This window comes from Vespa mandarinia, chromosome 7 (assembly GCF_050613455.1).
Source record: "Vespa mandarinia isolate Hongniang chromosome 7, ASM5061345v1, whole genome shotgun sequence".
Classification (NCBI taxonomy): Eukaryota; Metazoa; Arthropoda; class Insecta; order Hymenoptera; family Vespidae; genus Vespa; species Vespa mandarinia.
This window is the reverse complement of record NC_140816.1, coordinates 5,174,901-5,202,352: the sequence shown is the minus strand read 5'-3', so window position 1 is coordinate 5,202,352 and position 27,452 is coordinate 5,174,901. Positions and strand designations below refer to the sequence as shown.

General features: G+C 26.0%; 4 protein-coding genes across 7 annotated transcripts; 1 reads left to right on the top strand and 3 right to left on the bottom strand.

Annotated features, from left to right (window-relative positions):
* Positions 1-38: 38 nt before the first annotated feature.
* Alg2 (alpha-1,3/1,6-mannosyltransferase Alg2) lies at positions 39-1,711 on the bottom strand. Its single transcript, XM_035863328.2, has 2 exons — positions 1,333-1,711; positions 39-1,217 (listed from the first exon to the last, which is right to left on the bottom strand). The coding sequence occupies exons 1-2, from the start codon at positions 1,573-1,575 to the stop codon at positions 240-242; spliced, it is 1,221 nt and encodes a 406-aa protein (XP_035719221.1). The 5' UTR covers positions 1,576-1,711; the 3' UTR covers positions 39-239.
* Positions 1,712-1,973: 262 nt separating this feature from the next.
* Positions 1,974-22,074, top strand: LOC118440340 (dynein beta chain, ciliary). Its single transcript, XM_035863218.2, has 65 exons — positions 1,974-2,595; positions 2,742-2,975; positions 3,065-3,172; positions 3,257-3,479; positions 3,594-3,746; positions 3,847-4,058; positions 4,216-4,449; positions 4,515-4,718; positions 4,783-4,974; positions 5,065-5,274; positions 5,337-5,611; positions 5,732-5,850; positions 5,962-6,279; positions 6,449-6,500; positions 6,608-6,829; positions 6,907-7,135; positions 7,215-7,310; positions 7,396-7,742; positions 7,833-7,989; positions 8,102-8,334; positions 8,413-8,702; positions 8,809-8,957; positions 9,039-9,284; positions 9,405-9,629; positions 9,713-9,914; positions 9,997-10,163; positions 10,267-10,679; positions 10,764-11,034; positions 11,119-11,381; positions 11,466-11,776; positions 11,878-11,993; positions 12,108-12,319; positions 12,412-12,615; positions 12,702-12,773; positions 12,841-13,056; positions 13,136-13,373; positions 13,506-13,698; positions 13,780-13,957; positions 14,066-14,194; positions 14,293-14,512; positions 14,600-14,761; positions 14,866-15,012; positions 15,087-15,248; positions 15,354-15,590; positions 15,657-15,878; positions 15,945-16,196; positions 16,287-16,413; positions 16,485-16,618; positions 16,722-16,959; positions 17,087-17,274; positions 17,343-17,512; positions 17,596-17,816; positions 17,954-18,230; positions 18,331-18,606; positions 18,694-19,099; positions 19,183-19,499; positions 19,582-19,714; positions 19,788-20,069; positions 20,137-20,343; positions 20,444-20,777; positions 20,853-21,028; positions 21,106-21,216; positions 21,304-21,477; positions 21,551-21,699; positions 21,780-22,074. The coding sequence occupies exons 1-65, from the start codon at positions 2,461-2,463 to the stop codon at positions 22,072-22,074; spliced, it is 13,665 nt and encodes a 4,554-aa protein (XP_035719111.1). The 5' UTR covers positions 1,974-2,460.
* Positions 21,453-24,218, bottom strand: LOC118440341 (bifunctional methylenetetrahydrofolate dehydrogenase/cyclohydrolase, mitochondrial-like). 3 transcript variants are annotated; one of them, XR_014982327.1, is made up of 5 exons: positions 23,831-24,218; positions 23,291-23,475; positions 22,843-23,211; positions 22,261-22,707; positions 21,453-22,122 (listed from the first exon to the last, which is right to left on the bottom strand). XR_014982327.1 is itself a non-coding variant. In XM_035863220.2 (4 exons), exons 1-4 carry the CDS (start codon positions 23,902-23,904, stop codon positions 22,322-22,324), a joined length of 1,014 nt encoding a protein of 337 aa, XP_035719113.1. In that variant the 5' UTR covers positions 23,905-24,218; the 3' UTR covers positions 22,146-22,321. The 3 variants fall into 3 exon arrangements, 1 of the variants encoding a protein (XP_035719113.1); XR_014982328.1 differs by having other exon boundaries at positions 21,453-21,674; XM_035863220.2 differs by lacking the exon at positions 21,453-22,122 and having other exon boundaries at positions 22,146-22,707.
* LOC146872894 (guanine nucleotide-binding protein subunit beta-like protein 1) lies at positions 23,337-26,180 on the bottom strand. 2 transcript variants are annotated; one of them, XM_035863221.2, is made up of 5 exons: positions 25,959-26,180; positions 25,674-25,852; positions 24,996-25,326; positions 24,496-24,827; positions 23,337-23,475 (listed from the first exon to the last, which is right to left on the bottom strand). In XM_035863221.2, the coding sequence occupies exons 1-4, from the start codon at positions 26,100-26,102 to the stop codon at positions 24,528-24,530; spliced, it is 954 nt and encodes a 317-aa protein (XP_035719114.1). In that variant the 5' UTR covers positions 26,103-26,180; the 3' UTR covers positions 23,337-23,475; positions 24,496-24,527. The 2 variants fall into 2 exon arrangements, with proteins under 2 accessions (XP_035719114.1, XP_035719115.1); XM_035863222.2 differs by lacking the exon at positions 23,337-23,475 and adding an exon at positions 24,257-24,354.
* Between the last annotated feature and the right edge of the window lie 1,272 nt (positions 26,181-27,452).

The window sequence follows — 27,452 nt, the reverse complement described above, 5'->3', positions numbered from 1 at the left end:
ACATAAGCTTCTTTAGAAACTTATCATCTATAATTTAAAGTATCATATTCATTTTTAGTATAATTATAAAAATAGTAAGAACATTTCATTTAATTGATTTAATTTGATGTAGTTAAGTGCCTCAAAAAATTAAAACACTGGTTCACTTATTTTATAAATGCATTATATGTATATTTTATTTTATAAGCATAATAAATAATGTATTATTAAAAAAAAGTACTAGATAATAGTTAATTAAATTAATCTTTCTTAAAATTAATTAGCTCATCTACTGCTTTATTTAACTGATTACTAAATGCTGTAAAACTAAATGTTGCAAGAAATCGTTTTCTGCCAGCTTTACCAAACGTTTCTATAAGCGATGGATCTTTTATTAATAATTTAATCTTTTTAGCAAATTCTTCGCTAGAACCATTAGCTAAATATCCAGTAACTTTGTCAATAACTGATTCCTTTGGACCACCAGAATTATGGGCAATTACAGGTTTTCCAATGTACATAGCTTCTAATGGAACTATACCAAAATGTTCATTGCGTGGTGTGTATATCAAAATATCACAGTGTTTTAAAAGAGAAACTTTATAAATATCTGATGGAGAACGTAAGAAAATTACTTTATCTGTAAGGCGTAATTCGTCAGAAAGTTCTATTAATTCCAAGTAATATTCAACATTTTCTTCAACTCGTTTATCGTATCCACCGGCCATAATTAAATATAATCGTTTATATTCTTGTTCTGTTAAAGAATCTTTCAAGTAGACAAGTGTTTCTATTGCAAGAGATAAATCTTTTTTTCTTTCATATCTATTAATAGATAAAAGTATAATGCTATCATCTGGCAATTTTTTGTTCAATACTCTTTCTAATACTATTATTCTTGTTTTATCAAAGAAGTCTGTATTAATAGAAGGATATAGAACTTCTGGTTCGATACATAAACTCTCAAATGTAGATTTGAATACATTGCGAGTATATATACTATTTACAAAAATTTTATGAGCCATCCCAGTCGTAATTTTTTCTAAATAATTAAGAGGAAGACGATATAAAGCTTTACAACAACCTCCAGGCATAGAAAGTAATTGATCTGGATGGTGACAATAAAATATGATATGGGGAATGCGTAATCGAAGAATAGGAATACATACTGAAATTAAATCACAAAATACTAATTCTGGACGGTTTTTTAAAAATAATATATAAGTTGCAGCATATACCTAGAAAAATATTGTAATATATATATATCTATTTATATATATTTATATATAAATTTTTATTTATAAATTTTTATTTTTATTTATAATTACAAGATATATATTGTTTTTAACTTACCATTCGAATATAAGCACATAATGCAAAAAATTTGCCTAAAATATGTCTTGGTAGCCAATTACCAACAACTGTAACGGGAATCGTACCATCTTTTGTTTCAAGAAAACAGTGATCCGGATCATGATGAGTTGTCACGAAAGAAACGTCGTGACCATTTTTCTTTAAAGCTAAAGCAGCATCAACAACTAATCTTTCGGCTCCACCAATTCCAAGATCTGGATGCAAAAATATTATACGAGTCATTTTATAATACTTTTAAATGACAATTCCACGTTTTATCATTAAAAAAATGCCTTATTTCCACTTATCTCTTTTCTAATTTTTGATTTTTGACTATAGTATTAGTTCAAGAATATGAGTACATTCAAGTATATTCAGAAAAAACACCATCTTTAACGCCATCTATCTATTCGTATTCATTCGCGTGTAACCAATGATATTTTAACGCGCGAATTATTTAAAGCAAAATTCATCATTTCTGGTTTTATAATGATTTACGCGAACAATAAGTCCAGCTGTAATTCTTGATTGATTTTGATGTATAAGGTCCCATTTTAAAGATGAAGATTATAACTCGACATGGCTTCTCGAACTTTTGAAAAAGCTTTATTTTCTTTGAAAATAATCGTATCAAAAAATGGTGTTTTTTTCCGAGAATGGTTTATATATAATAGTTTACACAAATAACAAATACTTTTCATATGTTCTTTTTTTTGCTTTTGTCAGATGCACTGTATATACAAAAATTTTTATCATACATTAACTCGATTGTTAGGCTATGCGTGAAAAGTATATTATCTACATAAATTTATACATCAATGCAATAAACGTATATATATTTGGATAGGTATTTCCTTATTGCGCTTGCAGTTCATGTTTTTTTCATACTTATCACTGAAATCTCATACGCTATGAGCAAAAGGTGATGAATAGCCTTAAGAAGGAATTTTCGAAATGAAAACAATTTTAAAATTTGGTTATTACGAGTTACATCGAGTAGACTTTATTACACTTTATCAACCAACTTCATTTTACTTTTTTACGGCGTTATGGCATTATTTGACTTTATCGCTTATAAAAGTTAATAAATTATAGAATTTAGATTACGTTTTATTGATATTTAAAAATATGAGTGGAAAAAAAGATGAACCGAAGAAACAAGAGGAAGATGAATTATTTGATTTTATATATAAGTATCTATTACTTTCCAGAAAAGTAAAAACTGATGCATGGATGAAGTTATTAGGAAGTGAAGATCTTAAAGTAAAGTCGTAATTATGTAAAGGATATGTAAAAGAATCGTTTTAAAAAGATCGTTAATCTCTATGTCCTATATGGATATAAAGGATAATAATTTTGTGAAAAATTATACATTTCAATATTTTTAATTAACTTTAACATTAATTCAGGATATTATTCTCAAGTTCTTTAATATACCATCCAATATGATTTTAACTATACAACTTACATCAGCCGGTGCTCTCATTCCATTTCTTGGAATTGAATCACCTAGTCGAGTTAAATCTTCATATTTTATTAAACGAGAACCTATTAAAATTACAAAATATAATTATAGAGAAATGCTTATACTTGGTGATATGGCACCGAAACCTATTGAAGAAGCAGCTGTTTTAATAGAAGAGGTATTAATTTGTTAATAGTAAATTTTTCTCATTTGTATTATAATATTTATTATATTATTATATAATATACTTTTTTTTTATATTCATAGGTTTATTTACCAATTTTAACAAATCCAATCAATCATACTGGATGGCCTCTTATTGCTAAGGAAGATGTGAAAAAGCATGTTTATGATCTTAGAAGTTTACTTTATCAGGTATATCTATTCATATATATGAATTGATTTTCAAATTAATTTTATTATAATTATTAAAACTTATATCCTATTTATGTCCTTTAGATAAAAGGAAAAATGTTTGGTGAAACAATATTATCCATGCCAATTGATATAGAAAAAATTTTTGAAGAAGAATGGAAATTACAACAAAATGAGAATGTACAGTTTAATGTTAAATTAAGAAGTAATATTGAAAGTATAATTATTAAATGGACTTCACAAATAAATGAAATTCTTGAGGAAGAAGGAATACTTCTAAGTTCAGATTATCTTTTGCCTATTGATGGTATACTTTATATTTTGGCTAATATTTATAAATATTTTTGTTTTAACAATTTTAATATTTATGATATATTTATACCAAACCGATATTTTATAGATTTAATTATACTATTTTTAGAATTGGATTTTTGGTTTAAAAGAATTAAAAATTTAGAATCTATCTATCAACAGATAAAGGATCCTCGAGTAAAAAAGATGGGTTCTATACTTGAATTGACTGAAAGTCCATATTCTGAACATTTTAAAACTATATGGAAAAATGTTATTGCTGGTTAGTCTATTAAATTATATAAAACAATTATAATTAGCTAAATATTAATTCAATTTTATGGAAGATTTTGTATTCAATGGTATTTTTTTATTTGCTTCAGCTATAATTGAGGCACGTGATATATGGATGCATTTGAAACCACTTGAATATTATTTAAATAAAATACAGAGTACAGAGTTCAAAGATATTCAATCATTATTGAAGCCATTAATGCATTGTGTTTGTTTAATATGGTCAAATTCCAAATACTATTGTACTACTACACGTATTATTCGATTATTATCAATGATTTCAAATTTATTGATAGCTGAGGTACATTTATTTTAATATTCATAATTTCAATTTTAAACATTTATAAATAATATTTATGAATAATAAAATCCAAACACTATTGTTTATCTAAACACTATTGTTTTTCTAAAAGTATAATTATTGATCTACAAATTGTTATTTATTATATATTCTTCAGGCTAATAAATTTTTGGATCCAAGTTCTTTATTTGAGGGTGATGCTGAAGATAATTTAAAACGGTTGGAACAAACAAAAAATATTATAATTTATCATCAAAATATATTTCAAATTTTTCGTGATAAAGTGGATTCTTATTTTAAACCTCCTAATGAACCAATCTTGTGGAATTTTCATGATAAATTAATATTTGGAAGATTGCGTAAATTTGACAAACGTTTAAAAGAATTACAGGTTTGACAAGAGTAATTTACTTTTTGAAAATAAATCATAATATATTTTATTATATTTTTATTCAGACTTTCTTTGAGATAGTACAAGAATATCTTAAGTTAGAAAGAATAGAAATAGCTGGATTAAAAGGAAACATTTTATATAGAATGATATATGAAATTCATGAGAATTTTGTTAAAATGTATCGTCAATTTGCTGATGTTCAGTATAGCATTTTAACACCAGAAGATGTAGGTTTTAATAATGATTGGTCTAAATTTCAAGAAAATGTAAGTTATTTTTTTCTTTTCTTGAATTTATAATGAAAAAATTATTACAATATTACGATTTTAGGTAGAAATCCTGGATAGAAAATTGGTTAACATATTCAGCCAAGCATTCATGGAATGTTATGATATAGAATCTATGTTTAGATTCATATGGATAATGGGAACTATTGCTAATCGACCGATTTTAATAGAACAATTATGGCATAATTATAATAGATTGATAGAAATAATAAATACTGAATACGATAATATTAAGGTATTATTCGCAATAATTATTAATATTTAAAAATAATGTTTAATATTTGTTTTACAAATAATGAATATATACTCCATTATATTAATATAGATCATAATAGACCATTACTTTCATACAAATACAGAATCAGAATTTAATATTGCACATGAGAAATTACATTTTGTTCCTGAAGCCTTGTCTTTTTTAAATAATATGAGAAAACAACTAGATTATCCTATTGAGTGTGCATCATTAGTAGACCATCCATTGATAGTGTCTAGGATAAACCTTGACATAAGAGATAAATACGATGAACTTCAGGTACAATACAAAAGCTACATTTCAGTTAGAATAAAATACTAACATGATACTTTTTGCTTAAGAATCTTATAGATACTTTAGAGCATGACATCTTTACAGAATGGGTAGAAAAAATTCCAGCAAGATGTGAAGAATATTTATCAAAATCTTTATTAAAAGTCAATGACGAAAATTTATTAGAATTAAATTTTGATTCTAATTTGGCTGGAATGTTGCAAGAAATTCGGGATATAATTATACTGAAAAAATTAGATTTACCTGATGAACTTATTGATTTGAATAATAGAAGTACATTTTTTTTTGAAACCACTTGTAATTTAAATTTAATTATAAATTGGTATGTACATATATATAAAAGTTATTTCATAAAAACGTAAATTGAATAAAATTAACATGATTTGATAAGTAAAAAAATATAATATGAAATAATTTTATATGATTTTATTATCTATTATAGGTATAATTGGTTGCAAAAACACACTTCACCTGTTGAATATCAGTTGGTAAAGGATGATGTAGAAGAAATAGAAAAATTGATAGAATTTGGTCAAATTAATTATAATTGGAATTCTATAGGTAATATTAACAATCAAAATATTGTAAACATATACCCTTCATAACTTTATATTAATTTAATCATTGATTCAAATAAAATATTGTTTTATATTATTTAATTTATCATCACAGAAGTGCCAGAATACATAGAACAGTTATTAAATCTTACACGAAAATTATATATTCGAATATTTAAAGTTCAAGAAAATATAAGTGCTTTGTTAGACATAATTTATTCTTGGGCATTAATACCAATTCTTGAAAGAAAAGATTTAAAGGAAGAAAATCTACTTGCAATTGAAGAACGTGAAGAAAAATTTGCAAAGAGATACCAAGAAATAAAGCTTGTTGTTAAAGAATTAAATCGTGTTTTGGAAGAAAATTATAAACTTTTATTTGATTTAATGCCTCAGTCTATATATGAAGAAGATGATGTAGACTTAGACATGGGTAAATATGAGTAATAAATAAATTTATAATATATATATATATTATATTATATTATATTATATTACATTATATTATATTATATTATATTATATTAATTACTTCCAGAATAAATATTATTTTATTATGATTTATTATACGTTATTATTAAAAATTAAAATTTTTTATGTAGATGAACAATTAAAAGATATTAAAACTGAAGATGTTTCACCAACTGAAGAAAGGTAAATAATTCATATCTAATAAGCAATGTGTGTGTGTGTGTGTGTGTGTGTGTGTGTGTGTGTGTACATTTTTATGATAAACTATATTGTCTTATATCTTTTTATAGGAGAATTGATATAGATGAAATTACTGATTTAATAGAAGAAGAACTCATTGATGATGTAGAAGCTGAAGAATCTGAGGTAGTTGAATTAGATATTGAACTGACAGAAGAAGAAGCTGCGCTACAAGCAGAACTTGAAGCTCAGCGTCAGATAAAATGGAAACCATATCTTGCATATGTGGATAATTTAATATATGAGGGTTTGGTTCAAACAGTTTCTACAAGGTGCATTATAATGTTATTCCATTAGATATATCTTTTATGATTTAACGAGAAATTAATTATATTAAAATTTATTAAAGTTTGTGTTATATTCTTGATGAAACTGATCCTGAATGCAATGCTTTGCCACTCTTTGAAATTCAACTATCTCTGGATAATTCTAATTTGGTATTTAAACCTTCTATTAATATTGATGATCCAAATGGTTTCTACGCTTTTTATGAGGATTTCTTGCTAGATATTATGAAAATGGCTACATTAATTAAACGCGTAGATCCTGATATTGCTGAAGAGCGTGAGCATTATGGGGTATTTATTATTATATCTATATATTCTTCAATTATTTTATACTAATCTTTAAAAGTTTTATTTCTTCTGATCAATGTAGATAGATATGACAGAAGAAGAAAATATAAGTTTTATGCTAGAAGAGACATCTAATAGAATCAAGCTAGGTTTATTTAAAGCAGAAGAATATGTCGAAGTAATTTTTTATATAAGAAATTAAAAATACTTATAAGTGTATACAAATTTGATAAACTGTTATATATCTACTTATATATATATAGACATTTAAACCTTTCTCTTGGCTCTGGCTGGATGATAAAAAAGATTATTTAGATTTATTTTTACGCTTTGGACGAAAACTCACAAAAGAAGAAAAAGATATAATCATTCGATTAAGTGATAATTTACCTGATACTTTAAAAGAAAGGACACCTATTTTAGCAGATTACAAAAGAGAAATAAACTTTTTCATGGATCTTTATAAGGAATGTGATCAAATTGAGGATGAACATATTTTATCATGTTGGCTCAAAATAGATTTGAAACCGTTTAAGCAAAATCTCCTTAATGTCATTTGTAAATGGGCAAATGTATTAAAACATCATCTTATGGAAGGAGTTAATACAGAGTAAATATGACTTATATATTCATTTTTAATGTTTATAAAAATCAGTTATATCTTTATTTTACTATTTCCTTCATATTATTATTTTTATAGTCTGAGAAATTTATCAATATTTTTAAATGAAGCTAGTAACAAATTTAGTCAACCTATTAAAGAAGATGATTATGAAGATTTATTAAAAACTATATATTTTCTTAAGGAAATCAGAGATCGACAATATGAAATTGATGATATGTTTGAACCTGTTAAGGTATGTATGTATTAGTTTTTTTAGATATAATGTTACAAACTTATAAAAGAAATAATCTCTCACAACTATATCCAATATTTTTATATTATCATATATATAAAATATATTACAGGAGACAATAGAACTTCTTAAAGAGTATCAAGTTAAACTTGATGATAAAACATTTGATTGGCTACTTGAATTACCAGAATTATGGACCACAGTGAAGAAACAAGCTGCACAAATAAAACAAGTTGTTGGACCATTAATGTCTCATCAAATAAACTTATTGAATAAACGTCTAAGTTATTATGATTTAAAACAACAAAAGTTTCTCTCAGATTTTCATGTCAATGAAATATTCAAGTAATGTTATGTAATTTATAATTCTTTATTTCGTATATATAATTGAAATTATTTTTAATAAGAAATATTATCCTTTAGTTTGGCTTGCACAGATGTTTATAAGAAAATGGATGATATAAACGTAGAAATTATGAAATTTGAAAATGAATTGAATGATCTTAAAAAAACAGCCAATATATTTGAACACCGTGTAGAAGAATTTAAACATATTGTTCAAGCTAGAAGAGAATTGAAACTTGTTAAGATGTTATGGGATTATGTAAATATTATTAGAACGAGTCTCGATGAATGGGAAACAACAATTTGGAAAAAAATTGATGTGGAAGGAACAGATTTAGAGTGTAAAAAATTTATTCGTGAACTTAGACGTGAGTATGAATTAGACATTTTTCAGAGAGCCTGCCTAAAAAAGAAGGTTTTTTAGTTCTTTTTTTCTTCATATCTTCATTATATAATTCTAATTCTAATTCTTAGAAATTGATAAGGATGCAAGAAATTGGAATTTATACATAGAAATAGAAGGACAATTGAAAAATATGATGTCATCATTAAGAGCAGTATCAGAATTAAAGAATACAGCTATTAAAGACAGACATTGGTTACAATTAATGGCTGAGACTGGAGTATACAATATTATCTTCAAAAAATCTTCTATTTGTCATGTCTATAAGACGTATCTAATATTTTATTATTATATATTTTAGGTAAAATTTACTATGGATGACAAAACAATATTAAAAGATTTGTTAAAATTAGAACTTCATAAGTATGAAGAAGAAGTTAAAGAAATTGTAGATAAGGCAGTAAAAGAAATGGTAATGGAAAAAGTACTGAAAGAATTATACAGTACATGGGCTACACTAGAGTTTGGAAAGGAATTACATGAAAGAACAAAACTTCATGTATTAAAAATTGATGAAGAGATAATAGAGACACTAGAAGACAATCAGGTTTTTAATATATATTTATATTTATTATTATATTATGTTAACTTCAATGATTTTTTTTTGCTAAAATAAATATAATAAAAAGCATTTTGTTAAAGTATGCAATTTAAAATATTTTTATAGGTTCAGTTACAAAATATGCTGGGTTCTAAACACGTATCATACTTTCTTGATGAAGTTTTAGATTGGCAAAATAAACTAAGTAATGCAGATGCTGTGATAAATGCATGGTTTGATGTTCAACGTGCATGGATGCATTTGGAAAGTATTTTTATAGGTTCAGAAGATATTAGAAGTCAGCTACCTGAAGAATCTAAACTTTTTGAGAAAATAGATAGAGATTTTAAAGTAATGATTTGTCTTTTTCTTATTTATGGATAATATATAAATTTGTTTGTAAAAACATATGATAAGATAAACATTGTTTTTAGGATCTTTTAAAAGATATGTTAAGTACACCGAATATTATAAAAGCCACTAATAAGCCTAAACTTCTTGAACGTTTAGAAGAATTACAAAAAGAGTTAAATATTTGTGAAAATGCATTATTCCAGTACCTTGAAACAAAAAGACTTGCTTATCCTAGATTTTATTTTGTATCATCTGCAGATCTTTTGGATATACTCAGTAATGGTATGTAATTTTAATATTCAAAAGGTTTTAATCATTTTTAAATATTTGTTTTATTTAATATAATAAAGATGTAATATCGTAGGTAGTAATCCAGAATTAGTGAGTAAACATTTAGCAAAATTATATGATTCTGTTGCTAAACTTAAATGGAAAACTGAAAAGGAGAAAATTACAAAAATAGCTATTGTCATGATAGCGAAAGATGGTGAAGAAATGGCTATATATGGAGATTGTGATTGTAGTGGAAAGGTATATTCATATATAGTTTACTATTTTTTAAGAAAGTATATACTATATTGTATATAATGCAGTACTTTATATATCATCAGTTTTTAATGTTATTAATTATTAGGTTGAAATTTGGTTAAATCATGTTACAAATGCAATGAGAAAATCTGTAAAACATCGTATTCATCAAGCTGTTATCTCTTATGATGAAAAGCCACGTGAACAGTGGATTATGGATTATGAAGGGCAACCATCATTATGTGGTACACAAATATGGTGGACTACTGAAGTAAATATGGCATTTAATCGATTAGAAGAAGGATTTGAAAATGCTCTCAGAGATTATCTGAAGAAACAAATTTCTCAACTTAATGTTTTGATTACAATTTTATGTGGTGAACTTAATGAAAACGATCGACAAAAAATAATGACTATCTGTACAATAGATGTGCATGCACGAGATGTGGTTGCCAAATTAATAGCTATGAAAGCAGATAATGTATCAAATTTTCAATGGCAATCACAACTAAGACACAGGTATAGATATTTACAAAATTGTTAAATATTTATAGATGATCATAAAAAATGATTTACAAAATAATGACAAAATTTTTTTTGCAGATGGGATGATATAAAAGATGATTGTTATGCAAATATTTGTGATGCTTGTTTTTTATATGCATATGAATATTTGGGCAATGTACCACGATTAGTGATTACACCATTAACAGATAGATGTTACATAACTTTAACACAATCTTTACATTTGATAATGGGAGGAGCACCAGCTGGTCCGGCCGGTACTGGGAAAACAGAAACAACTAAAGATTTAGGAAGAGCATTGGGTCAAATGGTGTATGTTTTTAACTGTTCAGAGCAAATGGACTATAAAGTAAATATATAATATTGTGATTATAGTAATTAATATATATATATATATGTATTGAAAAATAAGCAATTTTCTTGGGCATTATAGTCATGTGGAAACGTGTATAAAGGACTCTCACAAACTGGTGCATGGGGTTGTTTTGATGAATTTAATAGGATTTCTGTAGAAGTTTTATCTGTGGTAGCAGTACAGGTGAAATGTGTATTAGATGCTATCAAAAGTCGAAAAATAAAATTCCTTTTCTTTGGACAAGAATTAGTTCTTGTAGATTCTGTTGGAATGTTTATAACAATGAATCCTGGTTATGCTGGAAGAACAGAATTACCTGAAAATCTAAAAGCACTATTTCGGTAAATTTTATAAGGACTCTAATACAATTTTATTTTTTATTATATATATTCTAAAATAACAACCACACCAATTTTTATACTTAGTCCCTGTGCTATGGTTGTACCTGATTTTGAACTTATATGCGAAATTATGCTAGTAGCAGAAGGATTTCAAGATGCTCGTTTATTAGCAAGAAAATTCATAACATTGTATATGTTATGTCGAGAACTTTTATCTAAACAAGATCATTATGATTGGGGTTTAAGAGCTATTAAGTCTGTTTTGGTTGTAGCAGGTAAATTAAAACGTGATGATCGTTTAAGACCTGAAGATCAAGTATTAATGAGAGCACTAAGAGATTTTAATATACCAAAAATAATAACAGATGATATACCTGTTTTTATGGGATTAATAAGTAAGTATTACACAAATAGGAAAAAGAACAAATTATTTATTTTGCAGCAATCCTTTTATTAATTTAATTTAAATATAAACAATAAAATTCAAAAACTTCAGGTGATTTATTCCCAGCATTAGAAGTACCACGATTAAGAGATATGAATTTTGAACAAATAATAAGAATAGCTGCACTAGATTTAAAAATGCAACCAGAGGATGGATTTATATTAAAAGTAAGTTTGGAATCCCTCAGACTTATTTTCAATTTCAAGTATTTACGAATGTATACTATGTTGTATTGATTTTTTTATGTATAAAAAATTTTATTTAAAAAACCTTTTTACTAGGTAGTACAGTTACAAGAACTCTTCAACGTTCGACATTCAGTTTTTATTGTAGGATTAGCTGGTACAGGTAAAACGCAAGTATGGAAAACCTTAAACAGAACCTATTATAATCAGAAACTTAGACCATATTATAATGATTTGAATCCAAAAGCTGTAACTACTGCTGAATTGTTTGGTATTATCAATCCTTCAACTAGAGAATGGAAGGATGGGTTTGTTACTAAATGTTTATTTGCATTAATATTACTTGAACTTAAATTTTGCAATCTATATTCTAATTTTATCTTATATAAATATATCACAGATTAATATCTATATTAATGAGAGAACAAGCAAATATGTTAGGTGATGGTCCTAAATGGATTGTGTTTGATGGTGATATTGATCCAATGTGGATTGAATCATTAAATACTGTAATGGATGATAATAAAGTTTTAACATTAGCAAGTAATGAAAGAATTGCATTAACAAAACAAATGCGTTTATTATTCGAAGTTTCACACTTAAGGTAATATTAAATAAATATGTATGTTAAATAAAATTAAATATCAAAAGTTATTAATAAAAATAAATGAATGTATATTATTCTTATAGAACTGCAACACCAGCTACTGTATCTAGAGCAGGTATCTTATATATAAATCCACAAGATTTGGGCTGGAATCCGTAAGTAAATTTCAAAATATTTCTAAAATATATATTAAACTTAGAAAATTCGTTATATTGTTCTTAGATATGTGATGAGTTGGACAGATACAAGAGATAGTTCAGAACGAGCAAATTTAATAATACTATTTGATAAATATATTCCAGTTTCATTAGAAACATTAAAGTTTAAGTTCAAGAAAATCACTCCTTTACCAGATATATGTCATTTACAAATGCTTTGTAATTTGCTTGATTGTTTCTTGATAAAAGAAAATGTACCTCCTGAATGTCCTAAGGAATGGTAAAAATTAATATTGTTTTAAAAATAATTATGTATAATCGTCTTATCTAAATTATTATGTACGTGCAATTTATAAAAGGTATGAACTATACTTTGCATTTGCTTGTGTTTGGGCTTTTGGATCATCAATGTTTGAAGATCAATTAAAAGATTGGCGAGTTGAATTCAGTAAATGGTGGCAAAGTGAATTTAAAACAATTAGATTTCCTTCAGCTGGTACTGTTTTTGATTATTTAATAGACACAGAAACAAAGAAGTGGCTACCATGGGAATCTAAAGTATTACCATTTGAATTAGACATGGATATTCCTATTCAAGTGTGTATTAAATTTCACATATTTATATATTTAGTTTGTTAATATATTATCGTATGTTAGAATACATATTGAATATAATTTATTATATATATAGATTAAATGTAGATTAAAAAAAACATGTTTATATTACAGGCATCTCTTGTATCTACGGCGGAAACTGTACGTTTACGTTATTTTATAGATCTGTTAATGAAAAAAAGAATACCTGTTATGCTAGTTGGAAGTGCTGGATCTGGAAAAAGTATTATTATTTCTGAGAAATTAGGAACATTACCAGACAATTATAATACGGCAAATGTTCCCCTTAATTATTATACAACATCTGGTAAATTATATTACAGAAAAAAGTTATCTTATAAAGTTGGAGTAGTATATATATATAAATATTGATAAAAATTTTTCATAGAAATGTTACAAAAAATATTAGAGAAGTATTTGGAAAAGAAGTCAGGACGAAGTTATGGTCCATCTGGTACAAAACTTTTAGTTTATTTTATAGATGATATGAATATGCCAGAAATAGATACTTATGGAACTGTGCAACCACATACACTTATTAGACAATACATGGATTATGGACATTGGTAAATTTATAATATTTTCTTTTATAAAAAATTAAATTAATAATTACGAATTTTAATATATAAAATTAAACATTTAAATTGTTAATATATAATAATACTTTTACCTAGGTATGACAGAGAGAAGTTAATACTGAAAGATATAATTAATACCCAATATGTTTCTTGTATGAATCCGACAGTAGGAAGTTTCACAATAAATCCACGTTTGCAAAGACATTTTGCTGTATTTGCTGTCAGGTACAATAAATGTACCTTATTTATATTTAATATATTATATCCTTACACTTGTCTCTCTCTCTTTCTTTCTCTATTAAATTATAATATATTATTAATAGTTTTCCGCATTATGATGCATTAGTAACTATATATAGCCAAATGCTTGAACAACATCTAACTAATCCACATAATAAAATTAATATATTAGTTCAAAAAATGATAGAACCAATAATTAATGCAGCATTGAGTCTTCATACTAAGATAGGAACAACATTTTTACCGACTGCTATCAAATTTCATTATATATTTAATTTAAGGGATCTATCCAATATTTTTCAGGTAAGAAAAATAAATTATTGTATTCAAATGAATATTAAATATAATTAAATTAATAAAAAAAAAGTAAAAAATGAATTTTATTTTCAGGGCATACTTTATTCTACTCGTGATACAATTCCAATGCCAAATCATCTTGTGAGATTATTTGTTCATGAATCAACACGAGTATATTCAGATAAATTAGTAAATTTTGAGGATAAAAAGATATATGAACAATTGTTGATAGAAATACTTCGTAAAAATATACCTGTAATAAAAACAATTTTTTTTATGTTTATATATTTATTTATTTATTTTTTTTTTTTTTTCATAAACTTTTATACGTAATCTTGTATACTTTTAATTATATCTAGGAACTTGATGAGAATATAGTACTTCAAAAGCCTATAATATATTGTCATTTTGCTGAAGGAATTGGAGAATCTAAATACATGCCAATCAGAGATTGGGATCATTTAATTAAATTACTTGATGATGCATTATTGAGTTATAATGAATTGGTAATAGGTTACTTTATTAGATATTAATATTGATTTTGTTTTATGAAAATTAAGTGTATATATTTGTATAATAGATATCAGCAATGAACTTGGTGTTATTTGATGATGCAATGTATCATGTATGTCGCATCAATAGAATATTAGAATCACCAAGAGGAAATGGGCTCTTGGTCGGTGTAGGAGGTAGCGGGAAACAATCTTTGTCACGTTTGGCTGCATTTATATCGGCGTTGGAGGTATATTTTACATATCATATCCTTATATGTTCTAAGTTAATAATAATAATACAATGTGAAAAAATTAATTTTAATACTTTAATTAATTTTAATTCTATAACGTAGGTATTCCAAATACAATTGAAAAAAGATTATTCTCTAAGTGATTTAAAATCTGATTTGGCCACTCTTTATTTAAAAGCTGGTCTTAAAAGTATGGGTATTGCTTTTTTGATGACCGATTCGCAAATTGCACAAGAAAAATTTCTTGTAGCTATAAATGATATGTTAGCATCTGGAGAAATTTCAGAATTGTTTCCAGATGAAGAAGTTGATAATATTGTTAATGGTGTACGAAATGAGGTATTAAAATAAATGATAATAATTTAGTAGTAAGATTTAAAGTTAATGTTTTTTTCTATGTAATAGGTAAAACAAGCAGGTCAAATTGATTCTAAAGAGAATTGTTGGAAATTTTTTATAGAACGTGTTCGTAGATTTTTGAAGTGCTTGCTTTGTTTTTCACCAGTTGGTGCAACTTTAAGAAATAGAGTAAGACAGTTTCCAGCTCTTGTTAATTGTACATCAATTAATTGGTTTCAAGACTGGCCTAAGGAAGCATTACAATCTGTTTCTACTAGATTTTTGCAGGTATAAATTATTGTAATAATAATAAAATTAAATTAATTATAATATCCATTTCTAATAACTTAATAGGAACTTGAAGAATTACCCAATGAATATAAAAAATCTGCTTCTTTATTTATGACCTTTGTTCATATGATTGTAAACGAAACATCGAGATTATATCTTCAAAATGAAAAAAGATATAATTATACAACGCCTAAATCATTTTTGGAACAAATATCTTTATATTCTAAGTTGCTGAGAGAGAAAACATTTGAAATAGGAAGTATGACTACACGACTTCAAAATGGTTTACAAAAATTAGATAGCTGCGCAGATCAAGTAATATATTGTTAAATAAAAGATATTAATAAAAAAATATTCTTGAATTTTTTATCGTAAAATTTTTATTTCGAATTTTCCACTTCTTAGGTAGATAAGTTAAAAGTTGTGTTGGCAGTACAAGAAGTAGATTTGAAAAAAAAGAATGAAGTAGCTGACCAAATTTTATATGAAGTGCAAGCAGAGAACACCAAAGCTGAGGTTGAAAAAGCTTTTGGTGAGCAAAATTAAAATTATATTAATATATATCTAATAAAATAATTAACTATATATATTTTTTATTTGTAGTATCCGAAGAAGAAGGGAAAGTTGCTGAAATAAAGGAAACAGTAACAGAAAGACAAAGACGTTGTGATGAAGATTTAGCCAAGGCGGAACCAGCTGTAAAACAAGCAGAAGCAGCATTAGATACTTTAAACAAGGTGAATATATTGTAGTTTAGTTACCATCGATTATTAAGGAATATATTTTATGTAATAAAATCTAATGATATTTAATAAAGAATTAAATGGTAATTAATTTCAGAACAATTTGACGGAGTTGAAGTCTTTTGGTTCACCTCCAGAAGCAGTTATAAGAGTTGCACAAGCAGTATTGGTTTTATTTTCTCCAAGAGGTCAAATACCAAAAGATAGAAGTTGGAAAGCATGTAAAGTAATGATGGGTTCTGCAGATGCATTTCTTACAGCATTACACAATTATGATAAAGAAAACATTCATCCTGAAATTGTTAAAGCTATTCAACCTTATATCAATGATAAAGGTATAAAAACAGTAATAAATGAGAAATTTATACTATTTTACAGTATAAATTAATGTATATAGTTTATTATATATATATATATATATATATATATATATATATAAATTTTTTTTTATTGTAAACACAGAATTCGATCCAGAATTTATTTATTCGAAATCTAAAGCAGCTGCAGGCCTTTGCAGTTGGGTAAAAAATATAATGGTTTTTCATTATATCAATGAAACTGTAAAACCTCTCAGGGCTGCTCTTGCTCAAGCTAATGCGGAACTCAAAATTGCAATGGATAGATTAAATTCTTTAAGAGCTCGTTTGAACGTAAGTTAATGAATAGAGATGAGAAAACGAGACATTATTTAATACTATTATGGATGTCATATACATAGGAACTTCAAAAAGTATTAGATATTCTTGGTGAAAAAATGGAAGTAGCATTAGCAGAAAAACAAAAGTGTCAGGATGAAGCAGATGCAACAAGTTTAACTATAGATCTTGCGAATAGATTGGTAAATGGTTTAGCTTCAGAAAAAATACGTTGGACTGAAACTTTAAAAATGTGAGTATATGTTAAATATATATTGTATATATTTTTATTTACTATTATTACTATATCAAATAATTTCTTTCATCATTATATAGATTGAAAACATCAGGAATTACTATACCTGGTGATGTATTACTTGTGACAGCATTTATTTCATATATGGGTGGTTTTACAAGAAAATATAGATTAGATTTACTTAATTTACATTGGCTGCCTTTCTTTGATAAGTTAGAAATCCGTATCCCACGAACACCTGATTTAGATTTATTAACATTAATAACAGATGATACTCAAATTGCTCAATGGAATAATGAAGGTATTTATGTACATAAAATTTCTCTTATGTGTCATACATTTTCTTTATAGATATACTATACAGATAAAGAATTCAAAAAAAGAAGAATTTTTCGTAACGACTAATGTGCTATATGTTTGCAATATTTTTCTTAATAGGATTACCAGCTGATTCAATGTCATCAGAAAATGCTACAATACTTACAAATTCAAGTAGATGGCCATTAATGATTGATCCACAATTACAAGGAATTAAATGGATTAAAAATAAATATGGCGATGAGCTAAAAGTATTGCGATTAACTCAACGGCATTATTTAGATATAATTGAATATGCTATTAGTAATGGACAAGTTGTTTTATTAGAAAATATTATGGAAGCTGTTGATGCAGTATTGGATCCTATCCTCGGTCGAGTTTTCATAAGGAAAGGACGGTATGCAAAAATTGTTATATAAAAAATTATTAAAATTATTAAAAAGTATTTTAATTTTTTTAAAATAATATAATAACAAATTGTATATTTTCTATTTCAGGGCAATAAAAATTGGAGATAAAGAAGTAGATTATGATCCAAATTTTAGACTTATATTGCAAACTAAATTGGCAAACCCACATTATAAACCAGAAATGCAAGCACAGACTACAATTATAAATTTTACAGTTACAAAAGATGGCTTAGAAGAACAATTATTAGGTGAAGTAGTAAAGGTCGAACGACCTGACTTAGAAAGTACAAAAAGTGAACTTACCACTCAACAAAATATGTTTAAAATAACACTGAAAGCGTTAGAGGATGATTTGTTGCATAGGTATATTTTATGATTGTATATGTATGTGTTTAAAAAAAAAAAAAGAAAAATATATCTAAGAAATATTTACTTTCGACTGTTTATCAGATTATCTTCTGCTGGGCCTGATATTTTAAGTGATATCACGCTTGTGGTGAATCTTGAAACTACGAAAAAAACTGCAGCTGACATTGAGATTAAAGCAGCTGAAGCTAAAGAAACTGCGATTAAGATAGATATGGCACGAGAATTATATCGCCCTGTTGCTGCCAGAGCAAGTCTTTTATATTTTATTTTAAATGAACTTTACAAAATTAATATGTTATATCAGTTTTCATTAAAGGCATTCAGTGTAGTATTTGGAAATGCAATTAAGTTTGCAGAATTATCTGACATTATTGAAAAACGTGTTTCATATTTAATAGATAGTATAACATACTTAGTGTATGTGTATACTAGTAGAGGATTATTTGAAAGTGACAAGATTATATTTCTTTTTCAAATGACAATACAAGTAAACATAATCGTAATCTAATTTCTTTAATTAATAATATAAATAAGTCGTTTATAAAAAAAATTCTTTTTATGATATTATAGATATTATTGCATATGAAGGAAATATCATCGGTAGAAGTAGATTTTCTTCTACGATTTCCCTATGTTCCCGATCTTAGCAGTCGCGTAGATTTTTTGGATAATATAGGTTGGGGTGGTATAGTATATTTAAGTGGAATGGATGATTTTCTAAATTTAGATCGAGATATTGAAGGCTCATCAAAAAGATGGAAGAAAATTGTTGAATCAGAAATACCAGAAAAAGAACGATTTCCACAGGAATGGAGACATATAACAGCTTTACAAAGATTATGCATGATCAGATGTATGAGATTGGACCGTATGACTTATGCTATAAGGTAAACGATTATATATTTAGTATATATTTTTTTATGCAATTTGTTAAATAATATAAGACATCTCATTTTTATTTTATATTAGTTGCTTTGTAGAAGAAAAATTGGGTCCACAATTTGTTCAATCCAGAGCTTTACCTTTCGAAAAATCATATGAGGAAACGAGTTCAATAACGCCAGTATTTTTTATTCTTTCTCCGGGTGTAGATCCATTGAAAGTATGTGATATCTTTTATTAAATGTATTTATTAAGGCAATATTTATTTTAACAATAAAATGTCATCCCTATAGGATGTAGAAAAACTAGGCAAAAAATTAGGATTTACATCGGATGGCCAAAATTTCCATAATGTATCATTAGGTCAAGGACAAGAACCTATTGCTGAAGAAGCAATGAGTATTGCAGCAACAGAAGGACATTGGGTTATATTACAGAATATTCATTTAGTACGAAGTTGGTTACCACAATTAGAAAGAACAATGGAACAACTTACAGAAGATCCTCATGAAAATTATCGTCTATATATAAGTGCCGAAGCTAGTCCTTCGCCTTCTGAGTCAATTATACCACAAGTATTTATTATACAAAAAGAAAGCTTATTATATATCAATGAAATATTAACATATTCTTTTTTCTCAGGGTATTCTAGAATCAGCTATAAAAATTACAAATGAGCCTCCAACAGGAATGCATGCTAATATACATAAAGCATTGGATAATTTTTCACAAGAAACATTGGACTCTGCTACTAAAGAAACGGAATTTAAAGCTATCTTATTTGCCCTATGTTATTATCATGCTGTTGTGAATGAACGTAAAAAATTCGGAGCACAAGGATGGAATAAAGTATTTTTCAGATCTATTTACATACCTTATAGTATGTTTAATTTTTTAAATTATAAATAATTAAAATTCGAATTTTTTTGTTATGTTATTGTTGCTATAGTCTTACCCATTCAGTGTTGGCGATTTGACCATTAGTATCTCAGTATTATTGAATTATTTGGAGAATAATATAAAGGTACCATGGGAAGATCTTCGATATTTATTTGGAGAAATAATGTATGGTGGACACATCACTGATGATTGGGACAGAAGATTATGCCAGACATATCTTCTGGAATATTTACAACCTGAACTTGTTGAAGGAGAATTATATTTAACACCAGGATTTTTGGTACCACCTAATAGTGATTATATAGCATATCATCAATATATAGATGATTATTTACCTCCAGAAAGTCCTATTTTATATGGACTTCATCCAAATGCTGAAATAGGTATACCTATTAGCTGAAAATTACTTATATAAAATATTAGTATACTATAATAATATTTAACAAAATGTTTTATAGGATTTTTAACAGCTACTGCAGAAAATCTTTTTAGAACTCTTTTAGAAATGCAACCAAGAGATGTTGTTGATACCACAGAAGGAGGTCTTTCAATGGAAGATAAAGTTAAATATACTATAGAAGATTTAATAGATAGACTACCTGAAGAATTTAATATACAAGAATTAATGAGCAAGGTGGATGAAAATTCATTTGTTAATTGTGTTTATTATTTAAATATTAAAAATAATTATTAAATAGAATTATTATCTAGGTTGAAGATCGTACTCCATTTATTATTGTTTCTTTTCAAGAATGTGAAAGAATGAATATGTTGTGTAATGAATTAAAGAGATCTCTTGGAGAACTAACACTTGGATTAAAGGTATTTATTGACTAAATTAAAGTTAATTTATTATATATATATATATATTTAATTTGAATAATTTGATATTTCATTTAATTATTATAGGGTGAACTTACGATTAGTCCGGAAATGGAAAACTTACAAAATAATATATTTATGAATGCTGTTCCACCATCATGGACTAGATTAGCTTATCCTTCAAATCTTAATTTAAGTAGTTGGTTCATGGATATGTTAAATAGAGTTGGAGAACTTGCTAGTTGGACGTCGGATTTTAATGTAAATGATTTTTGTTATATTTTATTTTATTATTTACACAGCTATATACATTAATGTCAAATTTTTCTAATAGCTTCCTTCATCAGTATGGCTAGGGGGATTCTTTAATCCTCAGTCCTTTCTTACAGCAATTATGCAACAAACTGCACGTAAAAATGAATGGCCTTTAGATAAAATGTGTCTACATTGCGAAGTAACTACAAAACAAAAGGATGAAGTTACGTAAGGAAATATCATTTATATTGTTACAATGTCCGGATTTTGTATAAATAATAAGATACTTTTCACTTTTGTTTCTATAGTGCACCACCACGTGAAGGTTCCTACATTAATAGTTTATACATGGAAGGAGCTCGTTGGGATATTGAAACAGGTGTAATCTCGGATGCACGTTTAAAAGAATTGTTTCCTTTAATGCCAGTAGTATATATTAGAGCAATAACACAAGATAAGCAAGATCTTAAAAATATGTATGAATGTCCAGTTTACAAAACAAGAACTCGTGGTCCAACTTACGTCTGGACGTTCAATTTAAGAACCCGAGACAAACCTAATAAATGGATTCTTGCTGGAGTTGCGATTATACTCCAAATTTGAACGTATGTTTCCTTATTATTTAAAAAGTTTCAAATGTAAATAGAAAGCCTTTAATATAAAAAATTCGACAATTTATATAACATGTTTTTTTTTATTGATGATAATAAAAAATCTTTTAATTCTGTCAGTAATTATTAATTTTCAAAATATATTAAAATATACATGCATTTTTTGCTTATTACTTACTATTTTATATTTGCTGATCTGTTGTTTTACAAAATGAGTAAAATAACACAATAGATAAGATTTATCTCACTTCAGAAATAATATTTTTTAAATGTTTCTTGTGTTGCGAATTTTTCATAGCCACTGTAAACGTATTTTTTAACAACATTGTAACAGTCATAGGACCCACACCTCCTGGTACAGGTGTAATATATTGTGCAACTCTTTTTACATTTTCATAATCCACATCTCCAACAAGTATATTTCTATTACTAGTTTTATCTTTTACTCTGTTAATTCCAACATCAATTACACAAGCTCCAGGTTTGATCATATCTTCGGTTACTAAACCAGGAACACCAGCAGCTACTACTACTAAGTCAGCAAGTCTTGTCATTTGTTTTAACTGATCAGAAGGAGTATGGATATGACAAATTGTTGTTGTCATATCCAATCCACCCGTAGCTCCTACAGAATAAGTTTAAAATTGCAGCTTTTTGATTTTTATAGAATTACTATAGTAGTATAGAAACAATTTTTTTAAGAATTATAAAATTTTAAATAATATATGGGAAATTTATATAATTGTAAATAATTATTTACCTTTGCCATCTGCATGTAGCAATAAAGCTATTGGTAAACCAACATGTTTTGATCTGCCTATTACAACTGCATGCTTTCCAAAGGTTTTTATATTTGATCTAACTATCAATTCTTTTACACCTAGGACAGTAGCTGGTATAATACCTTTACTGTCCAATGTCAAATTTCCTATATTTTCTAAATGAAAACCATCTACATCTTTTTTGGGTGATATTGCTTGACACACTTCTTTTTCATTGAGACCCTTTGGTAATGGTAATTGCACAATGATGCCATCTACTGATGGATCTTCATTCAAGCTATTTATATTTTCCAGTAAAATTCTTTGAGTCGTATTTTCTTTCAGATTGATTGTATAACTTTCTATGCCTAAACGAATAATCTATATCAATAAATCAATAAACACAAATTTTTACACAAATAACATATTGTTTAAAAAATATATTACCTACGATATTGGCAGATTCCATCTTTCTTCGAACATAAGTTTGGCTAGCAGGATTCTCTCCTACAAGAATAGCTACTAACTTAGGTTTTTTATTACCTGCTTTTACCCAGGCATCAATGTCATTTTTTAATTCTTCCTTAATTTGTTTCGAAATTTCATTTCCATCTATTTTAATAGCATCATATCTGCGAATTATAATAATAAATAATAAATTTCTTAATAATTTGTAAGTTTATAACCTATAAATGAAATTAAAACATGTTACATATATTTAATATATAAAATATGTATATAGTATACACGTTATTTACTTTTCGTATAAAATCTTGTAAATTTTCAAAAATAAAATTACTTGTCTTCTAAAAAACGTTATATTAATTAATAATTTTTATTCACATTATTACACAATTATTATATTATATTGTATTATTATTTAACATTTTAAATAACTTATTAAATTTTATATCTATAAGATTGAATAATTAATATATATATATTATAATAAAATTATAATATATACTCCTACAAAAAACTACTTACAATGAATTGGAAGTGTGTAATTTTTTAATACATAATTTAGATTTAACTAACAATGTTCTTCTTAAAGAAAACATTTTTTTTTTAAACTACATATAGCAACTATTTACGATAGTTATAAAAGTGTATAATCAGCTGAATCGCAATGCGCTTAAGAGAACTAGAGACGATGATTTTACGTATTAATAGAATTTTTATTATCACATTTACTGGATAATCCGATAAGATATTTGAACACTTATCAAAGCAGTATTTTTGACCTAAAATATCTATGTATTAGAATGTGAAACGCCTATTAGATTTCTATGTATCACAAACTTAAGCAGGGGAAGTGAAAGGATATATGAAACAGCATGCGTATTAGTTTTTTTTAAGCAAGTTTCAAGTTTTACTCGAATATTTTTATATGTACTTCGAAATAGTTTCGTAGATGTAACAAATATATTTTATATCTTTTAAAATAACTAACTCAAAACTAAAAAATAAGAATTTTTTCGATCGTAAGATATCGTAACCTTACATTTCGTCTAAAAATAAAAATAATCGATTAGTTAAGTACTTAAATGAAAAAAAAAAAGAAAATATATAATATGATATAAATATAATTATGAAATCCAATATAAATTTTAGATTTAGCAATATTTACAATTTATTCAAAATATATTTACCATACAAAAAATATTCCACGTTAAAATTAACTTCAATTATAAATATCCCATAAAGATATGTAACTATCTTTTCCTGCAGCAGCCATTAAATATTTACAATTATATGCTTCTACATAATGAGGTGAATAAATAACATCATGCACAGTACTCTTATGTTGATCCAATACTGCTAATGGCTTCAAAGTTTTTTGGGAATATATTCTTAAACGACCATCCCAATTACCCACGGTAAAAAGTTTTCTATCGGGCCTTATATTTATAACTGATGTACCGGGATTTTTTAAAGTTAATGCGTATTTACTTGTTAAAGTGTTGGATGATAAATTAAATATCTAAATAGTAAAAAGATCTACTGTATTGTATGATCTGATTATTAGATCTAATCACATATCATAAGATCTAATCATATATATTGTATTATACGATCTAATCTTAATTGATTTAATGTATATAGTAAAATATATATAAATATATAATATATACAAAAAAAAAGTTTTTACCTCTAATTTTTCAGAAGGACTACCAATAACTCCTTGCATATATGAAGTTTCAAAATCAATAGCCATTGGGCATGATTCTATATCCATACAATGAAGTACTTTTTTTGCTGTAACATCCCATAATACAAGCAATCCAATTTCATAAGCAACAAGTACTTTCTGATCTGTATATGGCAAGGGTTTTATAGCCATTACTTCTCCTAATTTTTTTGAAAATGGGACTTCTGAAGAATATAAAGTTAATTCCATGTTTGAACTTTTAACAGAATATAATCCAACATTAGAATCTCTAAGAGCAGTAATAATAATATCCTCTGACAATACTTGACACCTGTAATCATGAAAAATATCATAAGATATAGATATCATTAAAAAATAATATTCTTATTTAAAATATTTTATTGATTTCAGTCTATTAATTCTTTGCCATATTGTACAGAGAAATTGAGAAATATATTTGTTTTTAATATAACTATAAAATCTATATGATTATTAATTTGTTCTTTTTATAAATTTATTTTATAATAGCATACTCAATTCATTAAGTGATCGACAAATCATTATGATTTTAGATCTAAAATATATTTTTAGAAGTAGATTTTTCTATGCAATTGAACAAGATAATATTAAAATATATTTATATATATATACTTATTGAGCTTATATAAATATTAGTACCTGCAAAAGGAATGGTAATCATGATCAATTATTTTATTTATTGACCAATGGGAATCAGATGAACTGTATATTTTTATACTACCACATTTTTGCTGTACCAATAAATTATTATTATTAATATTATGCATAGTCAAACAGGGATCTATTCCTGCATCAAACTGTGTAAATATCCTATTTCTCTGTAACAAATATAAATTACATAATTAAAGAATTTTATAAAAAATATATTATAATATTACATATATAATTAATAAATGTTATATAATTTTTAACATAACATTTTACCTTTAAATCCCAAATATAAATTTTTCCTGAAGCACAACCAGCATATAAATATTCCACATCAGAATTAATCCAAAATAACAGACTATGAATACAACCCATATCACCACGTAAAAGATACTTTGGATCTGGTGGAATTATTGCCATTTTTAATAAATCTTCCTTTTTATTTATATCTAAATGAAAATAAAAACAAGAACTTATCGTGTTCTGCAGAAGATAACAAATTATACCAACATCAAACTAGATGGCATTATATAACCTGTTTTATCATATGAACAAAAATAATGTATCGATTGAGTAATATAATAATAAGATTCAAAAGTTTCTCAAATATATTCAATATTAATATTTTATCTTATAATTATATTAAATTAAATTCGATAGATTATCTTATTGAATTATATATATATATTTAAAAAAGAAAATAATATTATTTCACACAAGTATAAGAACACGAATATAATTAAAAAAAAATATAAAGTCATCTAATAAATCATTTTTCATTATGTTTCATTATCTAATTAATATTCTATATAATTCGTATATTAATCAAAAAGTTTGCAAAATAAATTTTTGCCAAACATGATCTAGATTAAACAATGAAAATCACAAGAGAAAGGAAAAATAAAAAAAAGCGCGTTATAAAATCTTGATCTTAATTCATTTGTTTATTAGTTAGAATGATTAAATTACATATCGAGTTATTCGTATACTTTGTGAACGTTAATTCGACTTTCGATATTAAGAGATCATAGTTAAAAATTAATTCGTCAGGAGGCGCTGTATGTTAATTGATCTGTAACATGCCATAAACGATCTTTGAGTGGCGGCCGATGCGAATACAGCCACAAGATACACACGTGAAAACTGAATAGTTTTAGAAGAAAATCTGACGATAAAAAGATGTCCGATAATAACCTACTACAAACTTATAATTGTAAGTAGAATTTAATATATTTTTCTTTATATATTTTACTTTTATATTTTACTCGTATTAAACATACAATTATTTTTGTTTGAAAGTCAACCGATTGTAACGCGCTTCAAGCATAAATGAGATGAGCTCTTATAATGGCGGCTTTTGTTTATTTAATATTATTGATATAATAAAAAAAAAAAATCCGTCTACCAATATCACCCTTCTACTGATCCCTACAGTTAGTAGATTGTCTTTCCGAACACAAAATATCGAAAAGATATATGCATAACACTTCATTTCCATGATTACACGTTAGAACAGTTAATGAATATTCAATTTTTAATACCAAATATCAGATCCATTCATCGACATTACATTTTTAAATAATCTAAAATCCTTCATTTAAAACTTTTTTCATGAGCTTATAATCAGCGGCTTTCGATTTTTTATAAAATCAATTTTTCCAATAATCGATTACGTCCCGGTACTTACATATTCCGGAGTTAATTTCTTTTTTTTGGTACACTTTTTAATATTGTTTCGCATTATGCAATGGATTAAAACCCCGTAAACTT